Below are 17,148 nucleotides of genomic sequence, written 5' to 3' on the forward strand. Positions count from 1 at the left end.
CCTCCCAAGACTTTGGTTAATATTCCATCACTCAGGCTGGGGGGGTGAACCCGCCTCCTCCGGTTTCCGTCTACCAGCCAATGCCATCTGGCTACTACCCGGGGGAGGACCTTCTCTGTGGCAGCTCTGGCCCTTTGGAACGAACTCCCCGCAGAGATTCGGACCCTCACCTCTCCCCAGGCCTTCCGAAAAGCCGTTAAAACCTGGCTGTGTTGGCAGGCCTGGGGTTGATGAGTTCCCTTCCCCTCTCGACCTGTGTGGCTGTGTAGCTGTTGGCTATTTTAAATGCTTGTATTGTACTTTTGTGTTCCCTTTCCCCCTTGAGTTGTTTGCCGCCCTGAGTCCCCCTGGGAATAGGGCGGCATATAAATAAAACAAATCTCAATCTCAAAAGGTCTAGGTATACCTACCGTAAACTCTAAGAGATGTTCTGTACTGTATTTTTAAAGTAAATAATCACCACGAAAATCCCCAAACTCAGAAACAAAAAAGAATCTTAATCTCTGCTTCATGTGTGATATGACACATACACTATGATCCCTGGCTCACCCATTAAGCTGTTGCTATTCCAGAAAGAGCTGACGATTCATGCGTCCACACTAGTGTAGTGTATTATCGCTGTAAGGAACAGGGGATAAAGTGTATTTCTTCCCAAATAATTATTATTCCCTACTTCACTTCTGTATTCACTTGGAGATTTATATTAAAGTATCCATCAGCACAGTCACAATCCAAATTACTTGCTAAGGAACTTGTCTGGTTTTTTTTAAAGTTATGATTTCTTGATTTGAAAAAAACTATAGAGAAACTTGCCTTCTGGTGCAAGAACAGTATTCAACTTCATCAATTATGGAAAATAAAATACTTGTAAGCATATTTGCATAAATATTTAACAGGCACTCAAATCCTTGCTGTCTTCATAACATGGCAACCTATCCCTTTGCTCCTCTAAACAAGTTGCTCTTGAATTGTCACTAGAAGCAAGAATTATTCCTTTTCTTCTGCACTATAGTCCGGGTATAGCTTTCTTCCTTGAAATTATTCTATGGCTCAAAGATATCATTTCGGATTCTACACAACAGACCTGATCATTTCTGGTCTTTATTTATTGAATATCATACAATGTTGCTTAATTATTTTGCACCTCACAGAACAAGAGAAGAGCAAGAGCCAGCAAATAAGAACTGATCAAAATTTCATTATCCAAAAAGCTGCTTTGTGCAATAATTTGATATTAGTCATTTTGGGAACTAATGCTGAAAAGTTGGCTTGTCAAGACTCCCATTCTCTAAGCTCTGCATACACGTGTTATGTAACAAGAGGCCCAGATACAATTTTCAGTACTGTATGTACAGTATCAGCTGACTAGCTAATGTTTCCTGCCATCCATCTATGTTTCCACTTGAATGAAGCCAGGACATAAATACTTTATTTTCTCCAGCTGTTGTAGCACAAGAGAACTTGGTCTGGAAAAATGGAAGAGGAATAGCATAACATTAATAGGTATGTAACCATAGCAATATAAAAAATGTGTGGCATCAAAAATATGATTTACAGGAAAACTGTAAATTAGATTCTGATAACCGTTTGTTTTTACCGAGTGTCATTTAGAATAATAATAAAAAGCTCTGGTTTCTAGAGTTTGCCAAAGGGTATATTTTTTTAACATGGAAATTCAATTTGGTATGAAAATAGCAAACATTGCCCCCAAAACCCCTTTTTTGTATGCCTCAGGGATTTTTTTTTCTCAAGAGAGCAGTTTTTCCTGTGGCAAGAGAGCAGTTGTAAAAACTGCAATTTATTTTCCCAAATGTTCAGCATTTAAACCCAAAACCTGACCCTAAAGCTGATTGTAACTTCTGTTAGGATGGAATTCTAACTCTATAAGAATTAAGTACCGCCAAAATGCATGGAATTTATTTTTAAGCAGCTATACAGGCTTATCCTGTTAATGATATCATTTATCTTTGACTTCCCCCAAACTGCTTTTTAGACTCATCACTCAGTAGCAAATAAGATATGGAAGAATTATAATACAAAGTGAAAATTGCTTACAGAACCATAATTACATTACTGAATGTTGGGGTTATCAGTCATGATTTTACAATCTGATTCCAAAATACATCCTATAGAATTATTTCTAAGAATGAGAAAGAGATAAAAGGCAAGCTACAGTAAATACATTGGTTCACATATCCTATTATAGTTCATGTAATCATTTTAGAAGCCACAATTAGTTGAATTCGTACAACATGCTTTTGCCATATAAACTACAATAGCTAGGTTCATATATCATCTAAGCTATGTTGTTTGAGCTTGATTGAGTGTACTATCTGAATTGAACAATTCTATTTAAAAGACGAGAAAGATCAATAAACTACATTGTCAAATGTAGTTATAGTTACTGGCATCATCATCACCACCACTACCATCATACTGTTAGACCATATTAATCTCTGAAGAAAATGTATCAGTATATTTGATTCCATAGCTTGCTTTATTATGACGATAGAGTAACAACAAAAAAGTTATAATACAAAACATCCAACATAAAAAAAATCATGGCAGAAATAAAAAAATGAACTTTTCTCAGATCCAACCTCTAAAATGAGCCGAAGTGGCACAGTGGTTAGGGTGCAGTACTGCAGGCCACTTCAGCTGACTGTTATCTGCAGTTCAGCGGTTCTAATCTCACTGGCTCAAGGTTGACTCAGCCTTCCATCCTTCTGAGGTGGGTGAAATGAGGACCCAGACTGTGGGGGCGATATGCTGACTCTGTAAACCACTTAGAGAGGGCTGAAAGCCCTATGAAGCGGTATATAAGTCTAACTGCTATTGCTATTGCTAAAATGAATTGCTACAGCACGCTTGGCTACTTTTCTACAAACTTGGAATATTGATAGTTTAATTAAAAATGCACAGCGGCATATTGAGATCAATTAGTAGCATTCACTTACTCTTTTTTTTTCCTAGATGAAGACTTCCCATAGCCTTGAAGGTTGCTTCTATTTGTAAACCTGAACCTGTGTGAATATAGTAGGGACACATAACCTGAGGCCCCAGGGCCACATGCAAGACCTCAGGGACCTTCAAATGTTACATAAAGGAAACATTATTAAATTCTTTATGATGGGCAATCATAGGAAATCTATTATTTTTCGCAGAAGCAGCAAGATCAAATTTAGTAGAGTGACAGGCATGTCAAAGGGCTTAGTCAGAAGTTGTACATTTCAATTTCTCTCTAGGTAGATTTTGAAATTTTTCATGGTGAACCCGATTGCTTTTGTCAAGTTGTATTATGAACACTTGGGGAGTGGGGGGAGGAGTGAAGCCCTACCTTGTTTGAAAACCATTGTCAAGAAAAAAAGTTAACACTTCCTTTCACAGGTATTTTTTTGCATAGGTATCTGCAGATCCAGACAACAAATGAAACACCTACAGAAGTAACATGAAATTTTAATTTGTTAGACATCCCAAAATATTGTTATAAATACAAGATACATGAAGAGATTGCTACATTCTTTATTTTACAAAGTAATATTCTGTAAGTACATTTATATACAAAATTTACAAACTTATTCAGACAACTATGCCTCTACATTCACAGAATACTCTAAGTAATTTAGAGAAAAGTTGATTTGTTTGATTTGGCAAAATAAAGTCAAACAAAAAGAAAGCTGTTTGTTTACATATAAAAAATGTAGAATTACGATACCCACCAAAAATGAGTTGATTAAAGGAAAATGCCATTTTGATTAAGTCCTTTTCTAAAAAATATTATGTTAATTTAATTCAAAATTAAATTTTGAGTCAATGAAAGCCCTTGCCTAGATCACACCCCAAATTTATGCAACTTTCCACATTTTATTTCATCAGTGTTTTACAGATTTCCATGGTAGTGTACCCTTTTATTTTGTGGCACTAGCTATGTTACAGAGGCCCAGGGAGCTACTTCATGCAGGTACAAAAAGGTTCATAGTACCTCTCTGTAAAATGTGCCTTCAAAACTCCATACTATTCAAAGATCTCAAGACTTAAATATTTCAATATCCCCTTTCTTCTTATAAAACTTACTTTATTCCTTCCTTTTGCAAGCCAATCCCTAACTATCTGACTTTTAAACAACCCAGCCCCTCCTATTAGCAACTGTCCAGTTTTGGACTATTAATGTTGTTATATTAATTGTGGCAAAACTACTGCTAAACTGAAATGTTTCTCAGTACCATTATTGACAGATGTTACAAAATGAGCCCGATTTAGAGACTTTCAGGAAATGCCAAGCTCTATCCCTATAATGAATGCCAATGTGCTGCTATGGCATTATATTTCTCTCTACTGTTATTTTTATTATATTGTCATGTGTGCTTTAGACCTTTATATCCTATAGAATAAATAAATAAATAAATGAACTGTAACAAGAAAGTGTCAAGGACAGAGCTCTATATACAGCAGTTCTGAGTGCAGTATTACCTATCATTCTTGGTTCAAGTACTTAGGGAAGCCCATGCTTATCAGGAACTCTGTCAGCAAAGATCAACATACTGCACATGCTCAGTATTCTGTCAATTCATTAACTGAAACATTCTAGCCCCGAGAAAAGGCTAGGTCATTCAGGTTGGTGTTGATGTATTGCATTACGGCAAAAATCAATTGCACCTCTAGCACAAAACAGGTTAAATAGAAGTAATGCCAATTACTATGGTTGAAATCAGAAATGGAGTTTGAAGGACATTCTCTTCACTTCATCTCGTTTTTCCCTATTCCAGAGAACTTGAAATTGCTGGAGAAACATGAAAAAGGTGTCAATGAGTAAGAGAGAACAAAGTAGGAAAAACAGGACTCAGTAAAAATGGCTACAATTTTCAGGCAGTTAATCAGGCTTGTCCAGGCCTGTTCTTTGTAAAACTAGATTTGAATAAACATTTAAATATGAAACAAGATGCCGATGGCAGTAAGACTAGTTTTTAAAAAAAATCTATATTCTTTTAAAAATAGCATACATTGCATATATTCACCATTGCTTGCACAAAATGATCCAAAATGGCAAATACCATTCGCTATTCACTGTGTTAATAGGCTGATTATTTTAATTTCAGTATTTGAGCTATTGTAGAAAACTACAAAAATGCTAAAAGTGGGGATCAAGTACCTATTCTGATATACAACAAGTTGAGGTTCAACATGATTGCAGTCAAAACTGAAAACTTAATCTAGTGAATTCCAAAAAAGTGAAATCCTAGCTTTTGGTCAAAGGATATATTGACCTGAAAAGGCAAGCATTATGCAGCATTAAAGGTGACATTAAACATCATATTTTACAATTACCTAGTGATCTTTCCTATGTTAACTTAAGTGTAGTATTTTTAACATGACCATAGAATAAATCGGTTAAATGAATGGACCTGCATCCATGTCAAGTTATCCTTTGCCAGAGATTCATAAAGACATAGATTTAGTGCAAAAATTGATTACAGATTAACAGTTTCTTAGAACACATGTATAAATATGAAATTAAAAAATTATAAGGGTGACAATCGATTCAGTGAATTATTTCCTTCCTCAGCTGTAGAAAGTTTGACAGTTGTCAGCTTACGAGGAGGATGCTGAGGGCTCTTGCGAAGATTATCATCCATCTGCAAAAGCAAGATAAAGGCCAGTTTGGATATTTGAATAAAATTAGGCTTAACACTGTTCACATTGTAACATCCAATCATTTATTTTATAAGTTAATTATGTACACAATAGTGCAATTTTCTTGAGTTCAAAAACAACATATTAACTAATGAGTTAAATGAATTACCTTATGAATGCCATGCATAATTTTTTTATACTTCAATCGCTTAACTCTGACTAGTAAGTATGTTACTTCTTGTCTATCCCTTAAAAGAAATGGAGATGTGGTCCTTTAAAGATTATCTATGTATGGGAAACACTTTGTATTTCCTATCCAGTTCTCTGTAATTCATCCCTCTTTTTCACCATGTTCTGATTTTGTGGGCCTGATTCATTCAGCTGACGTGACTAAACATTGCTGTATGCTTCATTTTATGTCATCACATGAATGACAACGTGCTTTCCAATTTATCTGCACAAATTTCTTTTCTCACAGGGAGTTAAGTGTAAAACCATGCAGCTTCCCATCAAATAAGAAAGCAGTTTAGAAATAGAGATAATATTCTTGACCATTCAGAGTTAATACTACTATTTCCTTAAGATCAAACAACGGAGAGGGAAAAGTACTACTAATAAAGTTAAAATATCTGCCAATAACAAAACAGGAAATGAGCTTGTTAAATATTTATTTAGCAAGAAAATTAGAGTCAGACAGCAATTTTGAGCATTACCCAATCGTTTAAAAAATTTGTTCCCTCCACTGATTCTGACAAGGCACTGAATATCTACTGTTATATAAAAGCACACAGTTCTGGTTTCTGCCAAACAGGAAGCTACAAATCTTCTGTTTAAAGTTATGCTTAAAAAAAAAATTGTGTCTGCAAAGAGAAACAAATACTCAAAAGTTGATTGCTCTATCTTAGTTGCCAACTTCCTCCTGCCCAAAACAATCTATTACCAAGTGGAAGGGTACTGACATCAAATGGCTAGATAATTTAATTTATCTTAATTTACCAAAGTAATAGTACTTTTTGCTCTCTGTTGCCTTTTTGATTATCTATCTCAATTTGTTCTACTGGTAATAAAAGACTGTATAGGAAAAATACATCACTTAATTGGAATAAATAACCAGAATGAAACCAAAATTGAGCAAGCATCTCTAGTGTCTCCCTCTATTAACACTTTAATTTACATTACAATCTGACAACTAAGGAAATAACTGCTTCTAATCATTTTGACTGATAGTAATTCTATTTATGGAACCACTCCTTTATCTCATGGAATATTTGAATTTATCCTTTATTTTATATATATTTGAATTATACTTCTCCACTGAATCCCAGGGGTAGTTTAGGCTGTTAATTTCAAGTGGATATTATTAAGACACCATTTCATGCTCACAATGCTGCTGAAGCTTAAACACTTCATCACATGCTCATTAATTTATATATGCATTCAGAGGTCAAACATTTGTGAAGATACATTGCTAATTTCCCCAGCATTAAATTATATAGAATTATATAGGATGATCTAAATGCCCAAAAGGAAATTTAACCCTGATCACTGTGTTCATTTTTCTTATGCATCTAGAACACTGCGTTGAGTTATTTCCAGGTACTGCATTTTCTCCTTGATCTTTTCCTTTATTGGTACTGGGCTTTAGAAAGGGCATTGATAAATTTGACGATGTACAGAGGAATGCAACCAATATGGTAAGGGGCCTGGAAGGAAAAACGTAGGATAAATAATTATAGAATTATAGGAGTTCTATATGTTTTGCTTGGGAAAGCTGTAGGGAAATGTGATAATTATCTTTAGGTATCTGAAAGGCTCTCATGCAGAAGATGGGGGAAATGTTCAGTTGTTTAGAAAACAGGACAAAAAAATAACAAATGTAAATGATTAGAAAGCAGATTTCATAAACATGTGATTACAGAACCAGTTGCTAAATCGGAAGGATCCCACCACTGCCGGGAAGCCTCTGTTTAGTCACTATGTCATAAGACCTTCATGCCCTTAAATTATCTTAGATATTTTTATTCTGAGCCATTTAGAGTTGCTAGGTAATGACTAAATACAATTAATGTGTTTAAATTCATAAAAACTATATTTAAAATGATATTGTTAAGGAGGAATAAAGACAGTTTGTGCATTCAAATTTAATTACATTAAAATTTGTCCTAGTTCTTTTAGTATTTACTGTTAATTTTTAGTTGAATTGGATGGTCTCTTTAGGGAATCTATTTTCATGCCTTTTGCCAGAATTCCTACTATCTATTGCCTATGAAAGGGCTAATGAATCCTTTGTAGAACATCAAAATAATTTAAGCACATCCAAAGGTTTCAAATGTTGAAGGCTGAATCAGAGACTTATAATTTTACTACCCCCAAATACTGAAAAGTATTGTCTAGGGTATGTTCTAATGCCTGGCCACCTGCTTTGTTAGATTTAATAATATTCCTTTTGATCACATTTGTCCTTCAGACTCTAGAATTGCTTAAATTATTGCCTACATTTTCCATATTGCATTTGTGTATAAAAGTATACATAAGGCCTATTTAATAGCTTCCTTAATTCTCAGATGACTTTTTTCTTTCCTTTATGAAATAACATTAATTATTGTTAGGTATAGATTCTAAGTGCTAATTAAATAAAACCTACCCAAAGATTATAATGAATCTGCCTGCTCCTTTAAGTGGCTTTTATATCTTATATATTAAAGAATTTTATGGTGGTATTATGTGAATTGTCCATTCTGTATCCAAGTTATATATTTACTTACTATGGAAGAAAATACAATCAACTCAAGTACTGCCCACTCCCTCTTTTTTAAATCAAGTGCAAATACTGAATTTTTAAACAAACGTAATTGACCAATAAAGGAGAATATTTGTACATAATCTAATACTGAATATTATCGAACAGTTATTTCAAAACCTAAATTATTCATACACAATAATTTAGGACTAAGTTATCCAGAACAATGGCAGTTTCATATATTTGTGCAACAGAACTGCTCAGTAAGGCAGAGAAACGGGCTAAAGCTAAAGAATGAGGCACTATTAAAAGCAACATAAAGATGATAAATGCAGAAGAAATGCATTCGTCTCTCCCCCCCACCCCCAACAGCCTATCATCTCATATATTTTTTTGCAGTGACGGTCACTACAGACAGCAGAGATTGAATAACATAAAAACAGCTGAAACCAACTGCAGTAGGAAGCATCCCAAAACTTGGGATGGATTGTGCTTTCCTTGGGTGCTCTTTTCTAATTCTGGCTGTCATTCTCTTTCTCTTTCTAGCTGATTAAAGCCAAAAGTACTATCTGGCCCCTATCTATTAGAAAATCAGAATGAACAAGAACCTTTTCAATCAAATTAGATTCCTTATTCACAAGCTGTGTAAGTTTCTGGAGATTCGCATCAACTGTATCTTGTCCCTCCGGAGAGGTCCCTAAATAGGCAAGACACACAGAAGATAAAATTAAAAGCAACCAAGAATCTCTACAAACATTTCAAGAATTTTCACAGAGAAAGCATCATATAATATATGCTAATGGAGTCCTAAACCGTTACCATTTTTAAAGCCCTTACAAATTTATAAGGCAGATTCCAAGATTTCTGATGAAGAATTTATTTCTAGTATATACTTAGTGCAAACAAGCATATGTACATTTACCTGAGAAGTTTCGTCTAAAGTAGCAACTCAAAATATCATCACAGAAGTGACATAAGTTAGGAAGCTGCTTCAGATGCTCTTGTAACTGGACTTTAAGGAATGGTGCTTTATAAAGAGGTGCAAGAAAACCAAACACGAAGGCATCAAGAGTTGTAGGTCTAGATATAATAAAAACGTGACATTATTATCAGAAAACCCCTTTAAAAACTTTCAGAAACATATGTAAAATGTTATGTTTGAATATTTTGAATTCATAAAAATGTAAAATGCTTGACTATAGAACTAGTCAATAAATTGTGTCCTTATTTCATAGTAGTTTATAACACTGTATTTTGTGAAAATGGCTAATTTGTCTTCATTATTTATTATTTATTTAGCATATGGCATCCACAGAGGTCATGCAATCGCTGATATACAACACTAATAAACCATATACCCGTGATGGCGAACGTATGGCACGCCAGCCGTCAGCTCCAGTGCACGAGCCATATTTGGTGGCATGCTAGCCGTCAGCTCCGGCACACATGCGGGCACAGGCCAGCTGATTTTTCGCCCTTCCGGAGGCCCAGGGGACGCCGTTTTCACCCTCCTCAACCTTCAGGAAAGCCTCCAGAGGCTGGGGATGGCAAAAACAGACCCAACGGGCCAACCGGAAGTCCCGAACTTGGGGTGTTGCGTGCACATGCGCAGGTAGACAGGGAGGATTGGTTGGGTATGCGATAGTGGGCACAAGCACAATTTTGGCACGCCGTAAGAAAAAGGCTCACATATACATTCAAATTCAAATATAAGTTTGAATAAAGCATCAGAATAAGCATGTATTTGAAGTGTGAGAACAATATGTAGACGAAATAAAATATTGAATTAGGGTAAAAACATGATAAAATCACTATAACATGGCCTCATAGAATCACAATAGGATAGATTCTATAGTTCAATATCTGAGGAAGTAACCCATATAACTGCTTCTACTGTTGCTGCGATGAGATCATCCCAGGTTCCTTTAAACTTCCTAAAGAGACTTTCTCGGACTATATGTATCATCGTTTGTTCCAATGCACCATCGACACATTGCAGGCTTTCGGCCATTCCCCACTTAAAAAGCTTTGCCTTACTTCTGACATCGCCTGTCCTGATTCTATTCAGATGGCTCCATATTTTTCGTGGCAGCTGCATTCCTGGAAATGGTTTTATTGGCTCTACATGATCTGTTTGGTTATAGTTATTAAGGGTCATCCATTTTGATCGCCATTCTTCATCTAGATTGTAAGACTGCGGTATGTTATTCCAAATTGGTTTCCTAGATTTAAGCCTGGTGCAAGACAGGGAATATAACATTTTATGTTTTGGTAGATCTCTAGGAGTCCATGGATTGTTTATCTTATTCCACTCTCCAACTGTCTGTTGTTCTCACCTGAGATAAGGGGGGATGGGGCAATGTTAGAAAGAATGTGGAATCAGAACACTAGTGTACATTTGAGGGTTCCGAATGTTATTCTTATTGTATCATTAAGATAAACTTCAATCTTGTTGGTATGACAACTTCTTCCCCATACAGGTGTGCAGTATTCAGTGACAGAGTAAATTCATGATTGTATCATTGTACGCAGTATTTATGCTTGTGCTCCCCATCCTGCAATTTTCCTAATCCTTGTTTTCATTTTTTCCAGTTACTTCAAGATCTTTTCTAACTATGAAGGATCAGTCAAGATTTGTTTTCATCAAATGGGCTTAAACTAATTAATTACAACATTCAACTAAGCAATTGTAATTAGCTGCAGGCTGTACATGTAAAGCAGCAGTTTTTCTGAAGTGTAAAGTCTATTATTAGTAATGTCACCTGTCAATGCCAGAAGATGGTCTTCATATAAAGGAATTGATAAATGGATAGCTCTAAGCCAGATTTTGATGTTTGGAATATAATCTACATTTCATCAGCAGACATCAAATTAAATCTATCCCTTATATAAAAAGATGGAAGTGGCTTCAGGATAAATCTTTTATCATGTGGCCCCAGAAAATCTAGCTTGGAATTTAGACAAGGTACATCAATCTCTTCCATGGCCATATTATTGATTCAGACATGTGGCTGTGTTTTTTCTCCACAGGAATGTAATTATGAAAAAAGATGATTTTCTACCATTAAAGGAAAACAGCATCCTGAATGTTATACAAAAATCAACATCACTTCAGCATGCAATCCACTAAAAATGGAAAAACACAGATGGTGAAGCCCTTTTGCAGAGCAGATCTGAGAGCTCGATCCTTGAAAATACCTAGACATCATTGTCTTAGTTTTAGCAATTTAAAGCTTTTATCAAAAGCACCATACAATAGTGCCCTAGCAGGAAATCTGCATTATTATTCAGAGAAATAATTTCTGATATCTACAATTTAATTTTTTTAAATGCACAAACTGGAGAGGGTTCTAGAAATTTAATTTAGGTTTAAATTAATAATCAACGAGGTAATTGCCTGCTTGAAAGAGGGACGAAATGGCCACATTAGCCTAAGTAACCTGTTGATGATCAAAGGACATGCAGTAAATATGGTGTGTAGTAAATATGTATATGGCTCTTGGTGATTAACTTGGCTTTTAAAAATAATTGTTAAGACTGATTTAGAATGTATGTTGTAACTTTCTTGTTTTTTTGACTTAAAATTGTGGAAAAATTATGCCACTGATATTCAATGTACAAGTAATTCATTTTATATAGAATCGGAAGGAAGCTGTTCTTGAATTCTTTTTAAAGTTCTTTTTAATTAGTCATCATTTAGTTTATGGTGATCAGTAGTTGAACTGAACAAGTGTTGATACTAAAAGCTGGCAAGTCAAACAAAATCTTAACGTATTTTTAAATATAAAATGTTGTATCATTAAAATGCCTTGCAAACACCATAAACATTCTATACTCACTTATTTCCGAAGAAAAATGGAGATGAGCCTAGTCTATTTGACAGCAGATTAAGACACTCTTTTGCATCTCTGTAGATCTAAAATGGAGAAAAGTTCATCTGCACAAAATGTTTCCAATACTTATGTTTGTGGAGTGCTTTCACAACAGTGGATACTTTTTGAGCACTACTTTTGTGGTGAAAATTCTCTCATAGTGATTTCAAAGGTTGCAAAGAAAGTTATGTAAAAGCTCTGGAAAATGTTCCTGTATGGTAAACAATTGTTTTCCCTTATTGTTTTAATTTCTGTTTTAAAAAAAAGCCTGTGCAGGGCTTCAGATTTGATTCCAAAATAACGCTTTGGAATATACAAAGGTATAAACAAAGTACTTGTCTGGAATGCCTTCAAAGTTACATTTTTTCTTAGTTTGTATAGCACCATATTAGATCAATCTTTTTTTTAATGTTAGTAATAAAGTGCGTGGAGGAGAGATTTGGTTTAGAAAGCAAATGGATCTTTTTATAATGCTCTGGAAAAAATGAAGGTGCTTCCAAAATTAGGGTCTTTCTCAAAGGAATATATTATCCGTAAACACAAGAAAAGACTGTATATTCTGCCTTGATAGAAAGGTAAATATTCGGTAAATAATATCAAACAAGACACCACTACATTATGAAGATTCAACATCTACCATTTCATAAAGTAGAATAGTAAACAATACTGTATTTCTCATGGAGTGATAATACATCTGAATCAATTTTAATTGACTAAGAAATTTACCTGAACTTCAATTTCAGTGATGCTATAGAGCGGAGGTCCTCCCTTTGTCAGCAAGATCCTATTAAGAGCGTCTCTGGACATCTTTCTAGGTAGGTACCAACTCAATGGAAATGGAATCCTTGAAGCAAACCATGGTTTTGTCATATTATAGTAATTATCAGCTTCAATCCAAAAAGTATACAGCTGTACCATGAAGATAAAGAATGTTAATATTCAAGAATGAAGGCACATTCTATAACGATTACAATTTATTTTAATACTTAAAAACTACATGCAGATTATTATTTTTTTATTGAAGCTTTTATCTCCAAATTCAAAATCTAAGAGTTTATACATATAGATAACCCAAATTTATGACTAGGGAAATTCAGCACATTTATTATAATGAAATGACTAGAAATAACACTTTTCTCCCTCTAAGGCATATTCTTCCTGAAATGTAATTTATGTAAATAAGCAATAAAAGTAATTAATTTGAAAAAGGGCATTGGTACTTACCTGATATGCCTCTTCTAATAGGGTGGAGATAGCATCCATGCATGGGTTGACATTGTCTGCCTCGTGATTGGACTGAGTCTGATTAAAGATAGTTAAGACATGCCCCTTGTTGCTAGCCTTACCCAGCTTTTCGGTGAAGAACTTAGACATACTCAATGTGTCATCGCTCAATAACTTTAATAAACCATAACTCATCATCAATCAAATATCAGCAAAGAGTACGTGACAACAAACAACCTGAAACATAACCTATCGTTAGATCTACAACCTCTTGATACCAAGGAACAGTGTATAAAATAGATCAGTTGTATAGTAGGGAGGGGATGGATGTTATCTCCACCCTATTAGAAGAAGTGTATCAGGTAAGTACCAACACCCTTTCTCAATAGAGGTGGAGATAGCATCCATGCATGGGACATACCCAAGTCCTATTGTCCCAATGGGAGGAAGTCAGACTGATCAGAAACAGGTGCGGCCAAACGGACCACTTGTAAGACCCAGCGGCCAAAAGCCACCTCCGCGGACGCAAATGTATCAATTTTATAGTAGGTAATGAATGGGGAAGACTACAGATCTCATCTAGAGACGCTTGTGTAGCCCAGGCTGCCGTAGTAGCCGCAGTTCTCGCAGAGTGTGCAGTTATGCCTCTAGGCATTGGCTCATGTTGTGAACTATATGCCTTAGCTATGCAACTGCACAGCCACCTGCCGATAGTCGCGGCAGACACCTTCCAGCCTAGAGTTGCAGGCTGAAATGACACAAACAGCGTTTCCAACCTAAAGTCAGAAGTGCGACTGATGTAGACCTTAAGGGCATGTCACACATCCAACTTATGTCACCTTCTCTCCAAGGGATGGTTAGGTGAGGGGCAGAAGTTGGGCAAAACGACCTCCTGTGCCCGGTGGACCACTGAAGGTCTCTAGTGTGTAGGCGTGGCCAAGGCACGATGTTGATAGCTGACACTATTTTCCCCAGCAAGTGGGACAAGGTGGCTAGGGAGACCCTGTGCTGACTCAATACCTTCCCAACCAGTTGTTTAATACTCGCTTACCTATCCCCTGACAGGAAAACCTGCCTGGAAGCGGAATCAATCCATGTCCCCAGGTGTAAGATTTGGGTGGTGGGTTCAAGGTGACTTTTGTCTATGTTTATAGAAAACCCGTGGGCCTCCAAGGTGCGAATTGTTACTTCCAAGTCCTGCCTTGCTCCAGATAATGACCTGGATTGTAACAACATATAATCGAGGTAGCATTGGACACGCAAGGGCAAAGCCCTCAGATGTACTGCCAATGCCGCCAGCACTTTGGCGAATGCCCGGGGGCAGAGGAAAGGCCGAATGGCAGGGCCTTGTAGTGATAGTGCCACCCCCCATAACAGAATCTCAGAAATTTGCGGTGTTCAGGCAGAATAGGCCTCTGTCAAGTAAATGGATGTGAGGAGGTGACCTTCCCGCACCCCTGCTAGAATAGAATGCAACGAATGCATTTTAAATCTGCGATATTTTAAGTGACAGTTGAGCTGTTTTAGGTCTAGAATCTCTCTCCAACCCCCCGAGGCCTTGGGAATAACAAAAAGAATAGAATAGAAATCCTGATGTAATTGGTCATCCGGAACCAGTTGGGACAGTCCTGATGTCCAGGAGGTGTTGTATTGCTGAATTCCTTAGGGTTTGTCTGTCCGGATTGAGGGACACAGGGCAACGAATAAAGAAACTTGGGGGTGTAGAGAGGAATTCTAGAGCTAAGCCTGACCTAATGGTACGCTGTACCCAGTCGTTGGAGGTCTGTGAAAAAGACTAACTGCCCCTCGATGGGTATAGAGGTCTTGAGGGAGCTATGACTTGTGAAAGTTGCGACCTCCGCCGCCCGAAAGGGCTTCTTGTCTCTTTCTCTGATGATACCTGCCCTGGGATCTGAAACCTGAGGAACTATGATCGTGACCCCGAAAGGAGATACCGCCTCCTGGAATAAGGTGTCGTGCGGGGAGTCCCCTTTCAGGAAGCTGATGGTAAAATCTTTCTTTTGTCCTTATTCTCTATTAGTAACAGCTTAGAGCCTCCGCAAACAGTGACCCCCCCCCCTTTGTAAGGGGAAGATGCCAGATGCTACTTACGCCTCATGTCTGCCTGCCACTGGCAGAGCCACAAGTGGCGGAATGCGACAAATGAAGCCATGGCCCTGGATGCAAATTGTGTGGCATTAAACATCGCATCAGCAGTAAACTGGACTGCAGCAATGATCTTATTCACATTCTGATGAGCCCTTGAGTCCATAGCTGGGATCCTCTGCTGTAACTGTTGAAGCCAGAAGAGGCACGATCTCAAGAGGGAGGATGCAGACGTTGAGGCATGCACTGCCCAAGCTGCCGCCTGATGACCACGCTGCATCGTGAGGTCGGCTCACTTTTTCCTCCGGCTTCAGGACCTCCTCTTGCAAACCCGGCATAGTGGTCGCTGTGTAGAGGGCCACCATGGGGCGTCGATCGTCGGGATCTGCAGGAGCTGACCCAGGTCATTGGCCACATTGTAGAATTTTTTGTCTACAGAAGGTGTAGGGCCTGATGTTGGGGATGCCCATTGTCTCTGCACTACATCAAGGAACAACTTAGGAGCAGGAACTATGTCCATTTCAACCGTTTGTTCCGTAAAAAAGGAATCTGCTGAAGCGGAAGTTGCAATGGGTGCAGAAGGTGGTGCCTGTGCCCCGAAGCTGGCTGAAGCTTTGACCTTGGTCAGCAGAGTCTTGAAATGGGCTGGTTGGAACAAACCTGAGAACGAGGCTTTTTCAGGTACTGCCTCTTCATCCTCAGAGAACTCTGCATCTTTGAGCTCTCCTTCCTTCAACACTGGGAACTGGCTATGCTGAGAATGAGGTGGAGATACGGTCTCCTGCAAAGCAGGTGTTGAAGCAGCAGTGGGAGGGGCCACCAGTGAGGCCACAGGCGGAACTGGCAGAACTACTGGCGGAACTGCCGCTGCCCCTTGATGTAGCCCAGCTGCTATGCCCTAGCTAATGGCTGATGCAATAATGCCTTGAATATTGGGCAAGGCCAGAGAATTCAGTTCTAAGCCAGAGCGGAGGCCCGCAGCTGTAGGAGTAAAAGTGGCCTCAGCAGGCCTATGACTCCCAGATCCTATCTGTTGCCCTGCCAATATATTGTCCTGGAAATCCAAGCCTGACCCCCAAAAGCCCGATGTGTTTTTGGGAATAGTGGGCTGAAGGGCCCAGGGTCCTGCTCAAGTCCAATAGGAGAGATGAGGAAAGATCTGCTGCTAATGTGAGAGGCTTGATCCCCTTTAGATGAGGATGGTTGGGGCCTATGAGATGTAGAGGGCCCTTGCTGGCTTGTCCTGCCCCTTCTCCACCCTGGAGGCCAATTTTGAGGCCTTTTTGGACTTTGAATATCCAGCAGATTTTTCTGCATTTTTTGCCCCTTGGAGTCATTACCGGCCTGAGAGGTGGGTATTTCCACTGTTATAAGGAGCCCCTGCTCTGCTGCCCCCATGCCAGGGCTCAATAATCCTTCAGGAGTAGTGAGGGCCTTATTAACCATCACAGCAGCAGCCTCCACAATCTTGTGTCACTAAGGCAAACAAAATGGTGTCTCGCACCTTTTCTAACAGCCCGCTGTGCTTCGCACATTGTGGAGAACCTCTCCCTTATGGACGTCAATCTGGCAATG

At 37.9% G+C, this 17,148-nt stretch overlaps 1 protein-coding gene across 2 annotated transcripts in view; it reads right to left on the reverse strand.

The window, feature by feature from the left end:
* Positions 1-1,088: 1,088 nt before the first annotated feature.
* MTX3 (metaxin 3) overlaps positions 1,089-17,148 on the reverse strand; it is a 28,846-nt gene continuing 12,786 nt past the window's right edge. Inside the window, exons 5-10 of one of the 2 annotated variants that reach the window (XM_032213614.1) lie at positions 12,970-13,152; positions 12,211-12,287; positions 9,294-9,451; positions 8,980-9,068; positions 3,338-5,633; positions 1,089-1,466 (exon numbers count right to left, since the gene is read on the reverse strand). In XM_032213614.1, the coding sequence (XP_032069505.1) occupies positions 5,520-5,633; positions 8,980-9,068; positions 9,294-9,451; positions 12,211-12,287; positions 12,970-13,152 (621 nt within the window). In that variant the 3' untranslated portion in view covers positions 1,089-1,466; positions 3,338-5,519. Of the gene's footprint in view, positions 1,467-3,337; positions 5,634-8,979; positions 9,069-9,293; positions 9,452-12,210; positions 12,288-12,969; positions 13,153-17,148 lie in introns of those variants that run through there. The other variant, XM_032213615.1, reaches the window with a different exon arrangement.

The sequence above is a fragment of the Thamnophis elegans genome, chromosome 3 (genome assembly GCF_009769535.1).
Source record: "Thamnophis elegans isolate rThaEle1 chromosome 3, rThaEle1.pri, whole genome shotgun sequence".
Lineage (NCBI taxonomy): Eukaryota > Metazoa > Chordata > Lepidosauria > Squamata > Colubridae > Thamnophis > Thamnophis elegans.